This window comes from Pimephales promelas, chromosome 7, assembly GCF_988280905.1.
Source record: "Pimephales promelas chromosome 7, fPimPro1.hap1.1, whole genome shotgun sequence".
In the NCBI taxonomy this organism is placed as follows: domain Eukaryota; kingdom Metazoa; phylum Chordata; class Actinopteri; order Cypriniformes; family Leuciscidae; genus Pimephales; species Pimephales promelas.
The window spans coordinates 6,867,637-6,891,874 of NC_142775.1; the positions used below are offsets into that span (position 1 = coordinate 6,867,637).

Consider the following 24,238-nt stretch of genomic DNA (forward strand, 5'->3'; position numbering starts at 1 on the left):
TCAAGACCGAGTCCATAGAGAGTCGAGTCCGAGTCGAGTCCGAGACCAGAGACGGTTGAGTCCGAGACGAGTCCGAGACCAGAGCCGGTCGAGTCCGAGTCGACACCGAGACCAGAGAGAGTCGAGTCCGAGTCGACACCGAGACCAGAGAGAGTCGAGTCCGAGTCGACACCGAGACCAGAGAGAGTCGAGTCCGAGTCGACACCGAGACCAGAGAGAGTCGAGTCCGAGTCAAGACCGAGTCCATAGAGAGTCGAGTCCGAGTCGAGTCCGAGACCAGAGACGGTTGAGTCCGAGACGAGTCCGAGACCAGAGCCGGTCGAGTCCGAGTCGACACCGAGACCAGAGAGAGTCGAGTCCGAGTCGACACCGAGACCAGAGAGAGTCGAGTCCGAGTCGACACCGAGACCAGAGAGAGTCGAGTCCGAGTCGACACCGAGACCAGAGAGAGTCGAGTCCGAGTCAAGACCGAGTCCATAGAGAGTCGAGTCCGAGTCGAGTCCGAGACCAGAGACGGTCGAGTCCGAGTCCGAGACGAGTCCGAGACCAGAGACGGTCGAGTCCGAGTCCGAGACGAGTCCGAGACCAGAGACGGTCGAGTCCGAGTCGACACCGAGACCAGAGAGAGTCGAGTCCGAGTCGACACCGAGACCAGAGAGAGTCGAGTCCGAGTCGACACCGAGACCAGAGAGAGTCGAGTCCGAGTCGACACCGAGACCAGAGAGACTCGAGTCCGAGTCGACACCGAGACCAGAGAGAGTCGAGTCCGAGTCGACACCGAGACCATAGAGAGTCGAGTCCGAGTCCGAGACGAGTCCGAGACCAGAGACGGTCGAGTCCGAGTCGAGACCGAGACCAGTGAGGGTTGACTACCTAATTTACTTTTATTTACTTATATAGAGAAATCCTTTTTTTTTAAATGAATTTTATGAGTTTAAAAAATATGATCAGTTTAGGGTAAAAAGGCCATATAGTAGGTGGTGTTAAAAGTGATTTTATTACAATTTGTCATGCGCAGTTGCGCACTAGAAAATCACCAATCACTGGGCGTGTCAATCAATTTAAAGAAATATTTTATTAACATACATTAATAATCATTAAAAATATTTTTAATTGAACTCGAGTGGACTCGGGAATAATTCCGAGTCCTAAAAAAAAAAATGTTCGAAATGTCCGAGTCCAAATGGACACGAGTCCATGACAAGACCAAGACCATTAAAATATGGTCTCTAGACCGAGTCCGAGATGAGTCCGAGTCTCGAGTACTACAACACTGAACAATAGGATTTCATAAATGAGTCTCCCAGATATATTTAGCAAAATAATGTTTTACGTCGATTTACAAAATACATTCAAAATTAACTTTGGGGAATTTATTTATTACTTTATGAAGAGAAAAAAAAAGCTTTCAATACACGAGTACGTTTCTACAGAGAGAACACAGAAACCAAAAGAGAGGTAAGGACATGAATGAAAGGAAATAGTGTGTGTGCGTGCGTATGTGTGTGTGTGTACACTCTTCCCATCAGGTCAATCTGTCTGTTAACTCACCGGCTTGTGAAAAAGGATGACACCCAGCATCTCTCCTCACATGTGCTTCTGACACAAGCTGCCGAATGAGAGACAGGGGAAAAAAAGAGAAAGAAAGCCCTGTGCATTCACTTTGAAAATTAAGCCCAGCAAGATTCTCACAGAAAACAGCGGCCCAAGCTGCCACTTGTGTTGCCTTTCTATTGACCAGAATAGTCAATGTGCCCTGGATTATAAAGCAATCCCTGCTTCAGTATGACACCTTTCATCCCAGCGCGTGTGTGTGAAGCTGTCGGCACAGGGGACAATCAAAGTTGTCAGACAGCAGTCTCTCCTTCTGCTGAGGAAAGCGCCTTCGTATCTCCTGGCTTTTCCTCGTGCTTCATCTCTTATTCAGACGCTCTCTTCTCTTTTAAATAAATATGAAATATTATTGAAGCTCAGCAGGGTAAAAGGCAAAATGTGATCGTTCCGGTCCGAGATGCCCTGCCCACATCTTGACCAGAGGCGTTTTGAGAGTCACGTTCGTTCTGTCCACTTTAAAGGGCTTTGGGTTCTTCTACGCGGGTCACTTTAATCAGGAGATGGTCTGCTGGGCCGGTTTAGTGTGACTAAGACCCAATATCACAGTTGGAAAAGCAGTAAGGGATTTTGTCGGCCTAACACAGCGCTGCCCTGAGGTCAAGCTAATGTTGAAAGAGTGGCAGACCTATTTGAAAGATTGAAATATTTGTGAGAGTACAACACCGAGAAGGATCTCTGATCGAGGATCATATGAATACAACAAAGTAAGAAATGAACATAAAGTGCCTGATATACTAACTGATTTTTTTTTTTTTTTTTTTTCGTTTCTCGCTTAGGCGAAAACTTTATCGACCTTAAAGTCCCCCTGTGGTGAAAATTGAGCTTTTAATGCTGTTTATATGTCTATGTGGTGTTTTTAATATGGTTTAAGACAAACCATGTGTAAATTCATAAGTCGACAGCATTGCTGAGTATTGTCTTCTTAAAGGGATACTGCACTTTTTTTTTGGAAATAGGGTCATTTTACCACTCCCCCAGAGTTAAACAGTTGGGTTTTACCGTTTTCGTATGTATTCAGTCGATTTTCTGATATTTAGAAGAATATAAGTAACCAGACAGTTTCTGGTCTCATTGACTTCCGTAGTTCCTAATAAATAAGTAAATAAGACACAGATGAACAAAGGGAACAAGATAAGAACATAATTAGAAGAAAAGGTTCTATATAGAACCTTAACCCCTTAGCTGTCACCCCCCCCTTTTGAGAATGGGGGTTAAAATGCACTATTCAAACTTAAATGGTTGTAATTTAAGAATGCTTTGGAATATATACCCAAGTTTGGTCTTGTTTTAAAAAAAACACTCAGCAGAATATTGCTGAAGTGAAAACACTTCAAAAAACGAAAGTATGAAAAAGTTATGGAAGTTTAAATTTACAGTAAATCAAATATACTGTACTATATATTTTTTACTTTATATAAAATATATATTTTACAAAATATTTTTTTACTCTAAAATTTCTATAAAATCAAAGCCATAAATCTAATCAAGTTATGTTCCAAATTTGAAGTTGATATCACAAAAATTGAAGTTCCCATGAGATTTTGTTTAGGCGTAGTACCAAAAATAGCCACCGGGTGCCATTGAATTCCATTGAATTTAGTTGTATACATTCTGCCTTAACAAATTAATACATTTCTGTCCAAATATCAATTCTGTAACAAAATTTGGAACCTTGAGACTCTGACCTTTCTGACAATATCAATTTTGTCAAGATTAGAAAAGGTTTTGATCATAAATTATGAAATATAATGACGCCCAAAAGGGGAGGAGCCTGATAAAACAAGTACCGTTTCTATGGTAACGCAACGTTCAATTATAAAACAGTTTTCACATGATGAATTCTGAGTTTATAAGCTTTCAAATGATACCTAATTTATGATAACTACTAAAATATGTGATATAATAAAAAAGGCGATAAAAAATAATATTACATTTTAGAGGATTATAAATATAAATATTATCATTTTTAGAGGATAATATTATACTATAATTTTGTATTTTTTATTGAAAAATACTAGATTATATGTTTTATTATGAACTTTTAGCATAAAAACAGAAGTTTCAATGATTAAAATTGGGTGCATCGACTTTTTGTGACAAAGGTCAAAACTCCTGTTATGATGCAGATTTTTTTGAGGTGCACTCTTGTCATAAATTCATCAATTACTCTTCCTACATAATTTTTATAACAGAAAACAGAGGTAGAATATCTATTTAGAAGTCTTAGACCTTTCCAACGATATATAATTTGTCATAATTAGATTAGGATTTAATAGAAATATAGTGAAGTAAATTTAGGTGTCCCGGGACGGTGACAGTTAAGGGGTTAAAAGGTTCTATCAGCGCTACGTATTTGGAACCCCTAAAAGGTTCTATACACTCTTTAAAAAAAGGGTTCCCCTGGGTTCTATATAGAACCATTTTGGAGTTCCATATATGAAGCGGGGGATGGAACTATTTCTGGTTCTAAATAGAACCATTTTTTCTAAGAGTGTACATAGACACCAAGGTAACCACAGGAAACAAACAAAAAAGGGAAACGTGAATGAAAAATCAGAGTACATGATTATCAAAATAAGTGTATTTTGGATGGAAACACAACATATAATACGTGACAATCACATTCTCTTATGATTTCTTCTCCATGGAAGAAACAAAGTCATATGGGTTTGGAATGACATGACGCTAATAAAGTTAAGATTGTGTGAGTTTAATTATAATGAACTATCCCTTTAAAGAGCTCAACAAGAACCTGAAAAAAACATCCTGTATACGTTTCACTGGAACTAATCTAACATACAGAAATGTAAAAGACCTTTCAAATACAACTGCACGAATCGAATCCCATTCAGACCTCACCGAGTTGAACTGTAGGCTCGCAAATGTCAATACGCCAGTCTGACTCGACTCATTCGCCCCATATGTAGCCTACAAACTGCTCAACAATACATTCTGCACTCTGCAATTTCCTATACAGCAAAAACACCAGCAGTTCCTCTCCGGAGACCACGAGAGCGGCCACCTCAAGCTGACAGTAACCAGAACACCACACGGCTCTCCTGTAACACACAGATGTCCTATGCAAATCCACCGCACAGAGGAGCACACACATGCAGTAAAAGCCCCGTGGAGTTCTCCAGAACAGGGCCAAGCCAAACATCCCAAACCTACAAATCCACACAAGAGCTCTGGCTTTAGGGAGATTTGTTCATGCAAATATAATCCATTTCCTCAAAGAAAACAGCAGCAGATGTGTGGACTGCAGGCTGACCCCAGACCCAAACCAGACCTCGAGAGCGTGGCCTTCTGATGGATGCCAGGGTTTACTCTGCAGCTTCAGAGGTTTGAAGAGATACATAACCTTGTATAACATATTTCAATGGCGAATGTCAATAGAGGAGTTCAGATCTCCGCATCAGAACTCCGGCACAAAATGAACATTTGGTCTAATAAAACATTGGTATTGCTACAGTAGTCGACCGTTCTCTGAGATTTGTTTTCATGATATTTGAATGTAAAGAGTTTTATCTCTAAAAACTGTTTAGCGTATAACGCTAGTAAATGGGGGCATTTAATAAGCAAAAAGAAATCGCTAGTTAATACCACTAATATGCTTCATTATGTTACTGTGTTAGTGTGGGGCTATTTTGAGCCTTGTTAGTGGTACAAACTTTTACTTAGCCAATGCCCCCTACTAGCGTCATGTGATGTAAGACGCTGCTGACGTGTATCTGGTGCGGTTGAGCTTCGGCTACAGTCTGAGGGAGACGCACGCTGTACAAAACAATCTCTGCAAACATGTCTAAGGATTTCCACACTGAGGAAGATTTGCATTTTTTTGCCCAGCCATATTTATTTGAACCCGAATAGACGGACGCACCAGATACACGTCACTGAACGCGGATCCACAACAGAAGCGGAAGACAATACAATGCTAAATAAAGTCATACTTTTTGTTATTTTTGGACCGAAATGTATTTCCGATGCTTCAAAACATTCTAAGTAACCCACTGATGTCACATGGACTACTTTGATGATGTCTTTATTACCTTTCTGGACAAGGACAGTATACCGTACATACATTTTAAATGTTCAACTCGTTCATCAAAATGAACGAATCTTTTTTCGTGTCATTTGGTTCATTCAATGGACAAAATGAACGAGTTGACTCTGGAAAAGATTTGTTCATTTTGATGAACGAGTTCGAACAGGAGAGTCACGAACGCACGTCACAGTACAGAGCAAGGCGAGCATTTGTGCTTATAAAACTAAACTTTGTTATCTATTTATTAAATGAGTGATCATTTCGCTTGATAAGACACTTATTCATCGTCTGGAATCGTTTAAAGCCCTTTGAACAGTTTGTAGTTTGCACTGAAACTCTCTTTTGGACCTTGAACCATTCGGTTCCCATTGAACTCCATTATATGGAGAAAATCGAGGAATGTTTTCATCAAAAACCTTAATTTCTTTTCGACTGAAGAAAGAAAGACGTGGACATCTTGGATGACATGGGGGTGAGTAAATTATCAGCAAAAGTTTTTTTTTTAAAGTGAACTACTCCTTTAAGAAGTGTAGCCATGAATAGTCATGAAAGTGTTTAAGCACACTTAAAGCTACAATACCCAAGATTTAGATGCCGCTAGAGGGCGCTACATTCAAAACGACAACAACGGCTTTGCTTGATGACGATGTGGAGAAACGCGGAATGATGGGAACTGTTGTTTTCAACTTCATCGTGGATAAATCAGTCAGACGGGAATCGAAAATTAGTTGTCATGGATGAGGTAAAGTTCGATTTCTATAAATGTTGCGTTTACATGCTTGTTTTTCCGTAAACTGAAGTAACCGTAAGAGAAGTCAGGTTTAAAAGTAAATTAGTTATCACAGATGTTACTGTCCGAGTCACTGGATGAAGCTATGGTGGAGAGGGTTTGAAGGGGCAGGTCTCTTGCAAGGAGTTGACGTGGCTGGTCCTCCTTTATGGTAACTTTATAAAAATAAAAAAATCATGTACATTTGACACATCTTTTCATGTCGTGTAAGTATTCAACCACAGCTACAGTTTCACAAAATTAACGTTAAGGGGGTCGCACACCGGACGAGAAGCTCAGCGCCGCGTCGCGCCACATATTTAAAATTCGAACACATTATTATCTATAAGTGTACACATACCGGCGGCGCCATTCGGCATCTGTCCGCGGCGCCCAGCAACGCCTCAGGACCGTGTTCAAAAACCTGCTGCGCCACAGAGCGCCATTTACATGGTTTATTTTTGTCTCAAAACGTTGCTAATGGATCCTAACTTCGCCCTATGCTTCAATATGCATTTAGTTTTGCATCCATTTACAGAAATCAGCTGCTTGAATGACAATTGCTGGTGTTATTAGATTTTTCAGGTGAGATTCTCAATTCATTCAGTGAACGGATGCTCTGAGGTAAAGTTTTCAGAATGCAAACTCAGCAACGATTGTATTTAATTGTACAGTAACATAGAACAGACATTATCCTCATTTCCTGTCATTAAACATAACAATATTGCTGGCCATACACTGATGAGAAAGTGTGCGTCTGGTGTTCGATAACGTTACTGTGGAGTTGTCCTAAACGTGGCGTGACGCTTCTCGTCCGGTGTGCGACCCCCTTTACAGCCAACAGTTCACATTCCCAGAATAAATGAAAAGAATAATTGGGCTCCATTCCATAACAAATGCGCGAAACAAGCCTACATTTGTTGCTTGATAGACGCTAACGCACAACTACAACTACCGCATTTGTCCAGGACTACACGTAGTACGAGCAGAAACCGAGGTAAGCGGATATGACGCGATTGACTGGCGACTCCCAGCTCACCCCTGCTCACACGCCCCGTTTCCTTGGTTAAAATCTAAATTTTCTCTCGATTTAAACATTGATTGAAACGTTTGGAATATTGTAAGTTATCATCTTAACTAAATATATAACACTGGCCTTGTGATTTTGGTATATTTTAATGCAAAAATCTTAGGTATTGCACCTTTAAATTGACTTTTAATCAGTAATATTATATTATGTGCAAGTCGTTTTTTTTTTTTTTAATCAGACTTTAAGTTTAACCTAAATTGATGCATCAAAACCATTCATATGCAAAAAAGTGTTTACAATCATAAAAATGTAAACCAAAAAATACGAATATGGTTATCCATCTGTAAATCGCCTATTATTGAAATGAAAACTATAAGTAAAAGTATTATAATTATAAAACGGGCCTCTACAGCATTTTCACAAATATAATTTATTTGACAGCTTGTACATAAAAACACCACTGACATCAAAACAGCACAGACGGGATCTGTGACAGACAGTGACGTGTTTGAATCATCAAGCCTGACCCCTAGTGGCCCCAGCTCACTCTGCACTCATGAGCACATGCACTTCAAGGACAAACAGAGGGTCTGCCAGGAGTTTAGAGATAACAGCAAATATAGAGAACAATGAAAATATATGCAAATTAAACCCACCAGGTATTTTACCCAGCAGATTAAAATGATTAGGCTATTTAAGTATAAGGAAGATTATGGCTATAATATTTTAAAAATAAAGGTTCAGTCTTTCTTTGTAGCATTTTAGATTAATCAAAAACCCATTTCTTATAGGAACAAACTTTTTTTTTTTTTACAGGTTCTTCAGATCAGTGTATTTCTGTGTATCTACGCTCATGTGAATGAATTGCTCTTATATTTATACATCTAATTTATATTAAAGGGTTGTGTACACTACCATTCAAGATTTAAATGATCAATTTAATGCATTCTTGCTGTATAGAAGTAACATGTGGGTTTACATTTAGGCAATGGTAATTATCATGTTCATTATTGCTCAATAAATGTTTTTAACTTTAAACATCATGAACATACAGAGGCGTATTGCATTCACTTGAAGAAAAAAAATCTACTCTGTTATTCTGAATTAACAAGTTAATTCAACAAGTTCTGAATTAATGAGTTAATTTTTCATGAAAAAAAAATTGCTCTGTTTTTCTGAATTAATGAGTTAATTTTTCGTGAGAAAAAAAATTTTTGCTCTGTTTTTCTGAATTAACGAGTTCATTCAGAAAAACAGAGCAAAAAAAACAATTCCATGAAAAATGAACTTGTTAATTCAGAAAAACAGAGCAAAAAAAAAAAAAAAAATCCATGAACAATTAACTCGTTAATTCAGAAAACAGAGCAAAATATTTTTTTTTTCTCATGAAAAATTAACTCATTAATTCAGAAAAACAGAGCAATTTTTTTCTCATGAAAAATTAACTCATTAATTCAGAAAAACAGAGCAATTTTTTTTCTCATGAAAAATTAACTCATTAATTCAGAAAAACAGAGCAATTTTTTTTCTCATGAAAAAATAACTCGTTAATTCAGAAAAACAGAGTAGATTTTTTTTCTTCAAGTGAATGCAATACGCCTCCCTATGAACATACCTTAAAAAATTCATGGAAATAGTAAATCGACCACATACATGTTTTCATATTCTTTCAAAAATCGATGATCTGGGATGTGAAATGGGAAGCAACATTAACTTATCTCTCTCTCTACACACACACACACCTCAAAATTGACAAATGAAATGATTCTATCCGTTTAGCGAATTAACCAACTCTTTATCCTAAGCTCAACACATTAATTTAAAAACACTCCGGTCTTTCAAATCCCTGAGTTTTCCACTATACACACTCATTAACAGGTAGCCGTAGGGAGCGGACAGCTACATAATGGCTTAACTGCAGAGATGTATGAAAATACACATCTTATAATTACCCAGCATGCTCCTATTCACACCTCACTAAGTCTAGTGACCGTCTAGCAACTCTTGGCTTTATTAAGCACCTGCCTGGAAGAACGATAGCAGAGGAAAAGCAGTTTACAGGGCTAAATAGCTGCTTTTCTTCCTCTGGGTATTTGAAAATCTTATCGCTGGAATATCCCAAACTCCAGTAGATAGCAGAGAACCAGCGGGAGCCTAGCGGACAGCTTAGAGGAAATGAAAACACATCCATCCACAGCTCTATCCTTCCAGTCTATCCCACTATTCTTCTGCCTGGAGATCAGCCACTCCAGAGATAATGGGGGGAGAGATTTGTATTTATAAAGAGAGAGAGAGACACACACACACACAAAGTGGCGAGAGTATATGAATTGAGTTTGAACATTTACGCAATCATACTCTACATCAGACCAGGCATTCTGAAAATGGTGCTGAAACTCAATATTGGCACCAAAGGGTACAAATCGGTGTGCTGTTGTATTTTAAATATAGTAAAATATTATATTTTAAAGCAATGTTTAAAGAGAGAATTGATCTATATTAGATCAAGTACTGTTCAACATTATATTTTAACAAAGCAAAAAGGAAAAAACATCCAGTATGCGGCAGTCCTGTGGCCGAAAATAGAAGAGCAACTTTGACTGAAATAACCACTCGTTACAACCGAGGTATGCAGCAAAGCATTTGTGAAGCCACAACACACACAACCTTGAGGCGGATGGGCTACAACAGCAGAAGACCCCACCGGGTACCACTCATCTCCACTACAAATAGGAAAAAGAGGCGACAATTTGCAAGAGCTCACCAAAATTGGACAGTTGAAGACTGGAAAAATGTTGCCTGGTCGGATGAGTCTCGATTTCTGTTGAGACATTCTGATGGTGGAGTCAGAATTTGGCGTAAACAGAACGAGAACATGGATCCATCATGCCTTGTTACCACTGTGCAGGCTGGTGGTGGTGGTGTAATGGTGTGATGGATGTTTTCTTGGCACACTTTAGGTCCCTCAGTGCCAATTGGGAATCGATCAAATGCCACGGCCTACCTGAGCATTGTTTCTGACCATGTCCATCCCTTTATGGCCGCCATATCTGATGGCTACTTTCAGCAGGATAATGCAACGATAAATGTCACAAAGCTCGAATCCCCTCAAAAACAGAGACTTTTGGCAACTCTGTTTCAGTGTAGATGGACCAAAACAGAGACTTTTGAAAACGAAGGTGTGGCCCTTTTGCTCCCTGATTGGGTCTTCTTGATCATTGCGTATCCTTTTCTGATTCGTCAAGACCCTCTTGACCATTACGTTACCAGACCAAGACAATAACAGACCAGCCTCGTAAACAATATTATGGAGACAGAACTGCAAGGTTTGCTGACTTTGTTGTCCTTTTTAGCAGCTAGGGGTGTAACGGTACATGTATTCGTATTGAACCGTTTCGGTTCGAGGCTTCCGGTTCAGTACGCATAGCAGTTCCGCATCACAATCCGTACACGAAAACTCGCTTCCGGGCACGTAAAAACGTCAGAGCAACCCTTAACGGATTAGACCAATGAACTTTTGATACGTCATTTACTGGGGGAAGGTCTTATCTTTGTTTCTATAGCTTTGATTGGTTTATTTTTGGCCTATGAAATGCTCATAAATGGCGATTTGCTGAGGCGGCGCTGGGTGGGGAACTATGTTACGCGTCACAAGATTCCGTACAGTCATTGTTGGGAGCGTAACATGAAACCGTACAACGGGGATAAACAACGTTTATGGACACCCTGCCTCATCGTGCAGTAGTTAGATTTCATTATGACACAATTTACTTCACATTTGACTCTTTGGGTGACTTTAAAGTCCTTAGCTGCTATCGCTGATCTGCAAAATATTGTTCATTACGGAAAATGGCGCGTTCGGTCACCGCAGGTCGTTTCCAAGACCTTGTGAACATAGTTTTTAAACTGCCGTTTAAAATGGGATTTTATTAACTTTATAAGACACATTTTAGGTTAAAAATGTTCAACACCAATAACCATTACGTTTAACTTCAATACTATTTACCACATGACCAAAACTTCATTCATTTCATTTGCTGACTCTCTTCCCTCCTTCACCGGTATCTATGCGAGATCCCTGCCCACCTACATTTTTAAATGTCACTCAGGTGTCATTGTACTTATCGCTAAAATGTCGTCTTCAAAGGGCGTGGACTTCGACAATGTGTGAAGAAAATCAAAGATGACAACACACATTTTCCAAAGGTATATATAACTTTAGTTGACCTGGAAGTGATTAATTGTACATTTGATTCAAAGGGTCACTGTACGGATTCATGTTACGGAAGCGTCGCTGTACGGATTGTGATGCGGAACTGCTACAAACCGAACGATTGCTTGGACCATTTTTCCTGCCGGCAAAATTCGTGCTGACGCGGCCAACAGAACGTTGCGCAACATCAAATGGCAAGCGTAATGAAAGCAGAACGAAACTGCGCTACTCGTTATGTGCTTCATGGATCGTTTATTAGTTCGGACCAGCAACAATCTCGCGAGCCGATCTCAATCAAGCAACACTGTTACCACACCGCGCTAAGAGATCCGGTAAAGAAAACATTTGAATTCGCCACTGAGGTAATAACATCGCTGCGAGATCTAGTGAGAAGCGTTCACATTTCTCCGTTATTAACCGTAGATCTCTGTTAGATCAAACAGCGCTGACGTGGAAACCAGGAGAAACATTGTGCCGTGAATGAACTAGTAATACTTTCGTCCACAGACCAGCAACATTCACCACGGATTTAATATAGTAACACTAACTGGAACCAGTTTGGCTGGAATGGTGAAATGCTTTCAAGTACTTCACACATCTTTTTCCAGCACTTCAAAATTCAAATATTATATAAATAAATATATATTTAAATGTTATTTTTAATGCACTCTCAGAAAAAAAAGGTACAAAAGCTGTCACTGGGGCTGTACCTTTTCAAAAGGTACACTTTTGTACCCAAAGGCTGCATATTGGTACCTTAGTGGTACATATTAGCACCTAAAATGGACATATTACCACCTGAAAAGGACATATTAGCTAATGACATTGACATATTACCACCTAAAATGTACATATTAACACTTAAAATGTACATATCAGTACCTCAAATGTACATGTTACCACCTAAAATGGACATATTAGCTCATGAAATTGACATATTACCTCCTGAAATGGACATATTAGCACCTAAAATGTACATACTAACACTTAAATGTACATATTAACACTTAAAATGTACATATTAGCACCCAAAATGTACATATTAACACCTAAAAGCTCATGAAATGGACAAAAGTTTACCTTTTGAAAAGGTACAGCCCCAGTGAAAACTTTTGTTCCTTTTTTGTGTGATGACCAAAACATTAATTTGTTCATCCTTTAAAGATGACCCCCATTTATAAACCTGAAAGTTTCAAGATCTAGGAAAACTCACACTTATTTAAAAATATTTTTTCTTTAAACAAATAGGAGATTTCTCTGGCATTTCTTTCTTTTTGCTGTATCGAAAACGTACCGAACCGTGACTTTAAAACCGAGGTACGTACCGAACCGTGATTTTTGTGTACCGTTACACCCCTATTAGCAGCTATTGTCCAGTTAAACTGCATTTTATAATACTGAAGCTGCCTATTAGAGCAATCAGCAACCGATCTCATTTCAATCGGCACAAGCTCTATATGGAACGCACATCCCCAGTGTTCATGAATGGTCATGTGACATGCGTTTTCAGTCTGGTAGTGTGGATGGTAGTGTGGTGGATCGTTTTCATTTTATAACACCATGTTAAAACGTAAATGTACTAGTGTGTACATATCCTCAATAATGTGACCTGTGTAAGGCCTTTACTTGTTTGCAAGTGGACGACACTAAATACATGTGTAAACGGGGTCTAAAACGCTTTGAGCTCGTCCACTTTCAACCACTTCCAGAGGGAGTTGAAAATACATTTGACCGGACTGCTAAACGCTCATGTGTTTAAACAGCCACAAAAGATCGTCTTCTCTCCGTCTACTGATCTAATGAGTGACGTTATGGGAAGAACTCTAGACGGATGGGATTTAAGCTTTGTCGGTTGGTGACCAAAGTTTGGTTTGAAGATAAAAAACTTACCAAGCATAATGTTCTCTCGCCATTCCTGATTTCGAACACACACTCACAGTGTTCGGCTGGTCAGAGCAGAAACTAAAGCTGATGATCTCCGCGTGTTTTTCTGTCATCTCCGGAGTGAGCTTATTTTTGTCCATTAGATTAAAAGATCTGAAAAAGCCCATACATTTACTCACCAATAGACGAAGAAATCAGGACAGAAGTGGTTGAAAGTGGACAATTACAACACCAGTTGTAAATGGGAATGCGTCTCCCTCGTCTACTTGTGATCCGATCGACCAAAACGCATCTTAACACCAGGTGTAAACAGGGCCATAATGACAAGGAGAATCAATCTTCTTACAACATGTGTCTGGGCTGGAGTGTGAACATCATCACTTTCAAAAGACTGCTTTATGTTTAACAACAAACATCCACACCAACAAATCGAAACATTTTACAATCCACCATTAGGAATTTGAATGTAGGCCAATGCCTATCACCCATTGGCCCTGACATGACTCCATGAACTCTGGAGGGTGAAAATGGGCTGTGAAGCATCACAAGGAATTAAATTTTTCCTGTTCAAACCTCCAAGATGCTCTTTTGGCACCATACTGTAGTATTTGACCTGACAATCGAGTCTGATTGGTTAGAGAGGCGAGAGAAGGGCAGACGTGACATGAACAGCTCACGGATGAATGTCTAATGATTCTGGTACCTGTTTTAGTCAGAGGACTGGAAAACAGCTGCTGCAGAAGCTTGTTCTCTGACGTTCTCAAAACCACCACGATGTCTGCGGGAAGAGTGTCACGGTTCTTCTCCAGGAAACCACTGACATTATACAAGACCTGGCAGAGAAACACAATCATTTCAATAAACAGAATCACTGCACATCTTTACACGTGAAAAGATTTGTTAAAGAAGTTAATATTTTAATGTGTATAATTAAAATTGAAGTGTATAATTTTACAACACATTTACATTTAAAATGCTGTTCTTTTGAACTTTGTATTTATAAAAGCATTCTCAAAAAATGTATTATGTTTCCCTAATAATTTGAAGCAGCACACCTGTTTTCAACATAGATAATAAGAAATCAGCGTATTAGAAGTGATTTTTGAAGGATCATGTGACATGGAAGACTGGAGTAATAATGCTGAAAATTCAGCTTTGTCATCACTAGAGTAAATTAAACTAGTAATAAATTGTAATCATATTATATTTTCTTCTAGTTTTACTGTATTTTTGACTAAATGCAGCATTGTTGAACACAACAGACTTCCTTCAAAAACGTCTTGTATAGTTTCTAGTCAGTTTTGCCTGTGTTCATTGTTTGTCCACACCTGTTCCCTGTTCTGTTGATGATCTTTCCTCTGTGTATTTAAGCCTTCCGTCCTCCTTAGTTCAGTGTCTTATGTTAAAATGTATGGATTGTGTTGAATTCTTGCTCTTTGTGTTTATTAATGGTTTCATTTTTCGTTCTGTTACGCATCTCTTCTTGCGGATTAAAGGGATACTCCACTTTATTTTTGGAAATAGGCTCATTTTACAACTCTCCCAGAGTTAAACAGTTGAGTTTTACTGTTTTCCAATCCATTCAGCCGATTTTCAGACATGTAGAAGAATATCTGTAACCAGACAGTTTCTGGTCTCATTGACTTCCATAGTATATATATATTTTTACTACTATGGAAGTCAATGAGACCAGAAACTGTCTGGTTACTGATATTCTTCTAAATATCAGAAAATCGTTTGAATGGATTCGAAAACGGTGAAACTCAACTGTTTAACTCTGGGGGAGTTGTAAAATGAGCCTATTTCCAAAAAAAGTGGAGTATCCCTTTAAGCTACAGCAACCCACTTATATTATCTATATTGTTTTACATATATAATATATCTAAAAACTGCTGTGCGGTGCATTGATAATTATTAAAATCAACCTAACAGAGCTATGAATTTGATTTAACTTATTAATGCATTTTATTCCATCTTTTAGTAAAACAGCATCTAAAAGTGAGTGAGATTTTATGAAATCCAACTCTTTACCTTGCCTGCATAATGCTGGATCCCAAAGCAAAGCTCCACACGCTTGGGTGTCCAGAAGTATTTGTTTCTCAGGTTATCCTGAAACTTATCTTTATTACAAACACTGAAGGTGAGTGGAGAATCTGATCAAACTGACACACACTCAGCAGTCATTAAAACATGGTACAAAACAGTTATCAAAATAACTGGAATACTTATAGTCAGCTCACGGACATATCATCTCAAACATGAAAAAAATATTTGAACAAACTAATCAGAAAGTCTTACCAACAAGTGTTTGGTCAGTGGCCTGTGGGAAACGGCTCTCCTCGTCCAGCAGAGACAGTAAACCCATGGGCTTCTGAAGAAACATGTCCAGAATGGGCCTGTTGTCCTCGTACTCCACCAGACTGGCATCAACACCCTCACTCTGATACTCGATCTGAACAAACATTTCATAACAAACATGTAATGTACTGTATTCCGTACCTTAAAGGGATACTCCACTTATTTTGGAAATAGGCTCATTTTACCACTCCCTCAGAGTTGAACAGTTGGGTTTTACCGTTTTCGAATGTATTCAGACGATTTTCTGATATTTAGAAGAATATTCTGGTCTCATTGACTTCCATAGTATATTTTTTTCCTACAATGGAAGTCAATGAGACCAGAAACGGTCTGGTTACAGATATTGTTCTAGATATCAGAAAATCGGCTGAATGGATTCGAAAACGGTAAAACCCAACTGTTTAACTCTGAGGGAGTTGTAAAATGAGCCTATTTCCAAAAAAAGTGGAGTATCCCTTTAACATCAACAAGAACGTGTAGAGACGTTAAAAGATCATCGTATTAACAATGTAGTGGAGGGAATTGATTTTTGGGGGATTTTTTTTATATACAAATGTAATCTGAAATTAAAAACATAAAGGATTGTACATGCAGAATTCATCATTATCATAGATTGTGTGTGAAACAAAGCAAAACAATACTTGTGCCCTTAAATTGTGCATATATATACAGTATAAGTGTGAACTAACTGTAATGTTTAATGCAACTGATAAGCATTTATGGTAAACTAAAATATACTTTAATGCAATTTCTATTAAAACTTGTTTTATGCATTCATTTCACATTTGTAATGATGCATTACATTGAAAATTGATTAAATATGAACGTTATATTGCATAACACACCCAATTAACACACTTAAAATTGTTAGTCAACTCATCAAGTGTACTTCATTAAGTCATGAAAAATGTTTATTAAAACATTCGAAAGTTTCGACAAAATTCGACATTGCAAAATGCACTTTTTAAAAGCAGACATAAGTGTTTTAAAGTCCCCATGTAGTCAATAATTTGATCATATAAAAATCATCTTTGTTCACCAAAATGAAAAAAATGTCTTCATGCCTTAAAATAGCTTGAATGTAACTCGACACCCTTGCCTCATTAAGTATACGCGGTTCTATGAACATGTAAATGAGCCCCGCCTCAACTCACTCACTCCGATCACACGTTGATCTGATTGGTTACAAGGTAGTTTGTGACGTCAGAAACACCAGCGATTTCAAACTGTGTTTTTGAGACTGTCTTTGTTTCACTGCAGTTTTAAGAAGACAATACTCAGCGATGGTGTCAACTTGTGAATTTACACATGGTGTGTCTTAAAGCATATTAAAAACACCACATAGACGCATAAACAACATTACAAGCTTGATTTTTTACCACAGGGGGACTTTAAGAAAAAGCTATTCAAATGCACTTACAGCCCTTTATATTATTTCCAATTAACAGTTTTTTAAAATATATTAAAATATAAAAATCGTTTGAGGCCACATATGACATGACTGATTTGTCTTATTCATAAGTCATAAGAAATTTGTCAGGTTACTTGTTTGACTAAACATTGATTTTAGAGGCACGGAGATTCCACAGAGGAGAAAATATCATTACATATTCAAACCATTTTCTTTCTTTGCCATGTACACTGATAAAGATGTATTCCAGGATAAATATTGGTGGGTTTAGGATTAACTTGAGCTAACATTCACCTCCTTAAATATGTTTGTGCACAGAGAAAGTCTTACCTGTTCCAGGGCAAAGATGTGTTGATTGAAGTAGAACTGGATCTGTTCGTTAGCGATGTTGATGCACAGCTGCTCGAATGAGTTCTTCTTGAAGTTTTCGAAACCAAAGATGTCCAAAATCCCCACGTTCATTCCACTCTCAGCCGAACTTCAAACAGAGACACACGGAGCCAAACATTAGCTGACCGTCACAACACATCAAGGCCTTAACCACGCTAATGACCCAAACAACTAAATATTTCACAACCTGTCAACCAAGAAAACACAGAAACAAAGACCTTTAAAAACACAGGTCTGCTTCAGCATGTCATTTCAATTTACAAAGAGTCTCTGAACATTCGGCCAATGGCGATCTCCTCCAAACTCCTCAGACAGCGACCAGAGGTCACCTTCTGCTCCCGCTAACAGGTTATTAGTGGCAATAATGTTGAACGCGCTGCTGATTGGAGTGGAAATGGCAGGATTCGGATTGTGTGTATCGAGGTGGAAGACGTGAGTTTCTCTGACAAGTCTGACAGGATTCACTCGGATCAATGAACGGCTTTTCCACTCTCTCTGAAGTCTTTTTAATCATCTGCATATTATTTTTTTTTCCCAATGTAACTCTGTATCAAAAATTTATACAACCCTATTTTTTATAGCTCTTTTCTTCTTTTGCTGTGGATATTAATATTCTGAGCTGGTTAGACTGGAGGTCATCGCTGGAGACGATGCTTGCGCATGTAAACGCATCCGTAACGGAGAGATTCAAGGAGATGAAAGGTTAGAAGTGACCTTTAAATTATCGTTAAATTAACTTGATATAAACGCCAATCCACAAAATGAGCTCAATAGCAGCTGACCAGGGTGGGAAGACTTTTCTTCTACCAGCAGGTTAAAGGTTGTTATATATGTTGGTTTGGCTGGTGGCCATCTTAAATGACCACTCATGTGTCACTCACATGAAATCACAGCAATAGCAAATCACAACTATAGAGAGCTTAAGTCCCGCCCCTCCGCTTCAGCCTCATGGAACCTATGGCCTTGATATTTGCACACTCTGTAACTATACAAACCACAACATGTAAATAGGAAAACGTTTGCGTTATTTTGGATATTCACTCATTTGGATTAGTATGAAAGCTGCAACCATTCACATCCAGTCTTTGTGCTAAGCTAGGCTAGCGGTGGGTGCGTCAAACAGACTTATAGCACGCACGGAGATGAAAAAGGTATGTATGGACTTATCTAACTCTGGGGGGTAAGGTGAATAGGCTAAAGTGTTCCTTTAAGACCATCATGAAATTTCAAATTGGTCTAAGTTGTGTCAATAAATTACTAAAGGCTTTTGTAAAATGGCTTTGGTATATTTTAACATTGAACTGAATGATGCAACCATGATGATGGTGATACTATTTTGCCATACCAGATGTTAGTGTCAGGCTGTAGCAGAGCATTAATGCGGTTCACAATCCAACTGAAGAGACGTCCGTACAGGGCTTTAGACATGGCGTCTCTCACATCAGTGGCCTTGTCCACAGTATTGGTGCGAATGATGGTTTCTCCTCGAGTTACCACACAGTGGGAGGTCAAAGCTTCCTGAAGCTCCTCAGAGCCGATACTGAGCAGAGCGGCCGCTGTCCACAGCACATACAGAGAGAAGAACGTCAGGAATGCAACTGTAACTCTTGCTTGTTGTCTGCCAAATTATTACTGACAACATTTGTGAGATTTATGTCATGAGGCAAATGTGGAAAACCTAGAAACTAACATTCGTGCAAATAATCAGGCACTTACCATCATCTAAGGCCTCGGAGTTGGGCACCTCACTCTTGTCGCTCTGATGTTGGGAGCTGGCGGATGTAAACTCAATATTTCCTGTATTTAAAATGGCTGCTAGAATTCTGTACACAGAATTCACTTCCTGTATGTCAAGATAGAAAATATTGGGAACACTTTACTTGAAGGAGTGTGCATAAGAATGACATGACACCTTCATAATTATTATATGACATAAGTGGCCATTCAACCTGTGTCATGACCTCAACTACAGCGGTACTAATTGAATTTGTCATTAAAATGTTATAAGGGCTTCATGACAGCCAATGTCAAAACCAACCACCTGACAGTTTAATGTAATGTTAGCCAATAAAGCTAGGTGGTTTCTTAAGTTTGATAATGAATCTGCTATGTCACGTTTATGACAGGCTGTGTTGTCTTAGTAATGTCAAGTTGTCAAGACAAAGAGATGTCATACTTGCATTAAAAATGTCACAACTGAATGAATGACACTTAATGACAGTTGTCACAAACATGCATAAAACTTCATTCATATTCATAACATGTGTCATGTCATTATTATGAAGGTGTCATGTCAATCTTAAGTAAAGTGTTACCAAAATATTTGCCAAAAACATGGAAGAAATCCTGACTGACAAAATTGTTTCTCAAAGGGATTGTTTAATAAAAAAATAATAATAAAATCCTTCTTTATATCATTTCAAACCCATATGACCTTTCTTTTGTGGAACATAAAAGGAGATATTCTGAGGAAGCTTAGGATTTAAAACAAATTTGGACCCCATTGACTTTCATTTTATGGACAAAAAAACTCAATTTATGTTCCACAGAATTAAGAAATGAATACATGTTTGGAACGACATGACAGACATTCGTTTTTAGGGAACAATCCCTCTAATAATTATTGCATATGATTAAGAAATATGAATCAGGATTTCAGCTGTACCTCCTCAGTAAATCCAATGATACGGAAACAGTCCTGAATGTCACCAAATTGCTCCTTGTACAGTTTGCTAGAGATGATGTCCTGCATTACTTTACCATTAAAACAATCAATGTATCTGAAAGACCAAAAAAAAAGTAACATGAATCTCTGATCCTAATTGTAGATGTGTTAACTAGATTCAGAATTACACATCTGAGTTTGTTAGAACCTGGGAGCAGTTTTGCTGGGTAGCCTATATTTCTTGAGGTTGCCTTGGTGGTAAAGACCAGCATAGATATAGTAAAATATGTGGAAGTTTTTCTCGCCCCTGCAAAAGAAAATATAAGACGTGAAGAATAATTTATGTAAGCAAAAATGTGGGAAAGAATTGTTAAAAAAGTGTAAAGTCAACATGAGCGTTCTTATGGGGAATGATTCGGGCCCACACATTAAAATCCCAAAGAAAAACGTCTTTCTATTTTATTTATTTATTTATTTTTTTGGTTGATGTCACCCATCAAAGACCACATCAATTCCCTATGGGTCCTTCCCTACACGTTTATCTTGTTAATATTATGAAATATGTCACATTACAGAAGTAAAAAGGTTTGCAAACAGTGACAGTGTTCAATGTTGACTTTAACGTTCTGATGGCCAAATCTGTAGGTAAAGTGGTTTCTCACGTGGCCTGTTTGATGACCCTGGATTTTTCCAGAAGATATTCGGAGATCTTAGCACCCATCACCGCCCCTGTGGGTGTAAACTTCATCTCCAGGTACTTTCCGAAACGGCTCGAGTTATCATTAATGGCCGTGCATGCATTACCAAACGCCTCCACCAGGGGATTCACCTGAAGAATCTTCTCGCGAAGTGTACGATTATTAGCCTAGAAATAGAAAACAACAGATGATGTTTGAAGAGCCTGACGCAGATTTATCATATGCTAATTTTACAGCCATATTGTTTACATCACTAGAGGGAAAATCGTCAAGAATCCCATAATCAGACATGAAAGATTGGTTACTGAAGTTTGTTAAAGCATATGAGTATTTATGAATTGATTTAGGTAGTGTATCAATATTGTGAGTACCTTGCCCAGAAATGTGAGATGTTGGACGATGAGGTGAGCGCTCTCCGTTTTACCAGCTCCACTTTCTCCACTAATGATTATACACTCCACAGACAAAAACAATGAAAACATTTAAACACAATGTACAGAGCTAACACATGCATAGATTAACATACCCAGCAACACCAATAAGAGGATGATTTGTTTGTTATTCCCCCAAAATTGAACAAAATCTAATTTACAGCACATAATGTTATAATACAGTCACTTGTGATGTGGTAAATATATATATATATATATATATATATATATATATATATATATATATATATATATATATATATATATATATATATATTAGGGCTGTGCAAAAGTTAATTGCGATTAATCGCATCCAAAATAAAAGTCTGTGTTGTTTACATAATATATTTGTGTGTGCTGTATATAATTATTTTGTATATATAAATACCTATGCATGCATGTATATTTAAGAATTATTTGTGCTTAAATTCTGTATATATTTATAAATACATAATCTATATTATATAAATATAAATATTTTATATATGAATAACACATTTTCTTAAATATATACATGCATGTGTGTGTATTTATATATACAAAATAATTACATAAAGCACACACAAATATATTATGTAAACACAGACTTTTATTTTGGATGCGATTAATCGCAATTCATTTTTGCACAGCCCTAATATATATATATTTGTATTTGTTAAAAAAACAAAACCAATTTTGTGATGCATGTACTGTACACTAGCTACCATTCAAAAGTTTGGGGTTTAATGTTAATGTTTTTGAGAGAAGTCTCTTGTACTCACCAAGGATGCTGTAATATCTTGAAATAATATTAAAATTTAATATATTTTAAAATGTAAGTTATTCCTGTGATCATAGCTGGATTTTCAGCATCATTACTTCAGTCTTCAGTGTAAAACTATCCTTCAGAAATCATTCTAATGATGATTTGCGACTCAAGAAAACGTAATCTTATGAAAAAACACTAAATATGTTTGATGTGTGATGGATTTTTTAGGATTCTATGATGAATAGAAAGTTGTAAAGAACAAAATTTATTTGAAATAAAAATATTCAAAAACATCCTTGCTGAATAAAAGTATCTCTCTCAAAAAAAAAAAAAACAGTTCTTGAAATTGTATTAAACATATCAAATCTTACTGACCCCACATTTTTTGAATTACATTGTTAGCCAACATTACACTACTGTAAAAAAACGGTTATAAAAGAGACCATAGGTGAATTACGCATGACTATTATGAAACAAAGCAGCCTATTGTGTCAGTGAACTATATAATAGACGCTTGAATTCCGCCACAGAATAAAACATTTAAATTTTGACTTCTTATCTCTAAATTAGGCCTACTACCAGCTATTTTTTACTATTTTTTTTATTATCTCAAAATAGGCCTACTACCAGCCTCAGGTGTCCCCTGAATGCATATGTGAAGTTTCAGCTCGAAATATCCAACAGATAATTTATTATACATTTTTGAGTGGAAGAAAAAACTTGCCGTTTCCATGCATGTATCTTTAAATGCAAATGAGCTGCTGCGCCCCGCCCCCTCACCCAGAAGAGGTGGAGCCTTTACAGCGTGTGCCTCAGATCTCTATTGCAGTCACACATTTAAATGACATTGCAGTTCTTCATCATCATGAAAGATAATATTTGGATGTGTTTTAAAGCCATATCAGTCTAAATGTTTGATGAATGGTTTTCTGAGGTCACAATTGCAACCTTTTTTCTAATAATTCTTTGTGAGAAATTACTTTTTATCTCACAAATGTGTGATAAAAAGTCACAATTGCATGTTATAAAGTCAAAATTGTGAGATATAAACTCTTTATTTCTCAGATGTAAAGTCGCAGTTATATTTTAAAATGTTATATTTTATTCAGTGGCGGAAACAAGCTTCCTATAGTGAACTATGTCTATGTAAGATCTATCTAAATGACACACCTGGTCTTTGGAGAGGGTGACCATGCTCTGATAGGCTGCGTCAGCAGTGGCAAAGATGTGCGGGGGGTTAGTGGAGCGTTTCATCCCATGATAGAGCTTTGAGAACTGAGAACAGATACATTTTCAGACAGGAACCTACTGTACCTCTTACTTCACTCTCTCTACAAGGAAGCTTTGATTCAGAAAGCCAACTTAAAGTGGATGCCTCATGAATTACGTTTTTGATCAAAAATGGTATGCATTAGACATTAAAGGGATAGTTCACTTTGAAATTCATTTTTGGTGTGTTTTAGCTTACCTCAAGGGCATCCAAGATGTAGGTGTCTTTGTTTCTGCAGTATACAATTGATATGTTTAGGTCAAACCGTTCTTGTCTGTCAGTCATATAATGGAGGTCTATGGTCACCACCTCAAAGAGCATGCACAGAAAAGTCCAAATTAAACATGATTTAATGACTCGTAAATGTAAGTACACATCGATGGCCTAAGACACGAAACGAGCGGTTTGTGTGAGAAAACGAACAGTATTTATATCGTTTTTACCTCTTGTAATCACAGCCACGTCCAAGTGATATGAGGGCACGGGTGCTTTGTGGTAACAAGGGGTAAAAACGATATAAATACTGTTCGTTTTCTCACACAAACCGCTCGTTTCGTGTCTTAGGCCATCAATGTGTACTTACATTTATGAGTCATTAAATCATGTTTAATTTGGACTTCTCTGTGCATGCTCTTTGAGGTGGTGACCATAGACCTCCATTATATGACTGACAGGCAAGAACGGTTTGACCTAAAAATATCAAAATTGAAAC

The 24,238-nt window shown here is 37.7% G+C and overlaps 1 protein-coding gene across 1 annotated transcript in view; it reads right to left on the bottom strand.

Annotated features, from left to right (window-relative positions):
• myo3b (myosin IIIB) overlaps positions 1-24,238 on the bottom strand; it is a 212,167-nt gene that overhangs the window by 124,460 nt on the left and 63,469 nt on the right. Inside the window, exons 14-24 of the mRNA XM_089132995.1 lie at positions 23,427-23,531; positions 21,449-21,532; positions 21,042-21,244; positions 20,588-20,686; positions 20,380-20,494; positions 19,431-19,557; positions 19,060-19,270; positions 17,655-17,802; positions 15,854-16,007; positions 15,587-15,675; positions 14,259-14,388 (exon numbers count right to left, since the gene is read on the bottom strand). Coding sequence (XP_088989121.1) covers positions 14,259-14,388; positions 15,587-15,675; positions 15,854-16,007; positions 17,655-17,802; positions 19,060-19,270; positions 19,431-19,557; positions 20,380-20,494; positions 20,588-20,686; positions 21,042-21,244; positions 21,449-21,532; positions 23,427-23,531 — 1,465 coding nt within the window. The remainder of the gene's footprint in view (positions 1-14,258; positions 14,389-15,586; positions 15,676-15,853; positions 16,008-17,654; positions 17,803-19,059; positions 19,271-19,430; positions 19,558-20,379; positions 20,495-20,587; positions 20,687-21,041; positions 21,245-21,448; positions 21,533-23,426; positions 23,532-24,238) is intronic.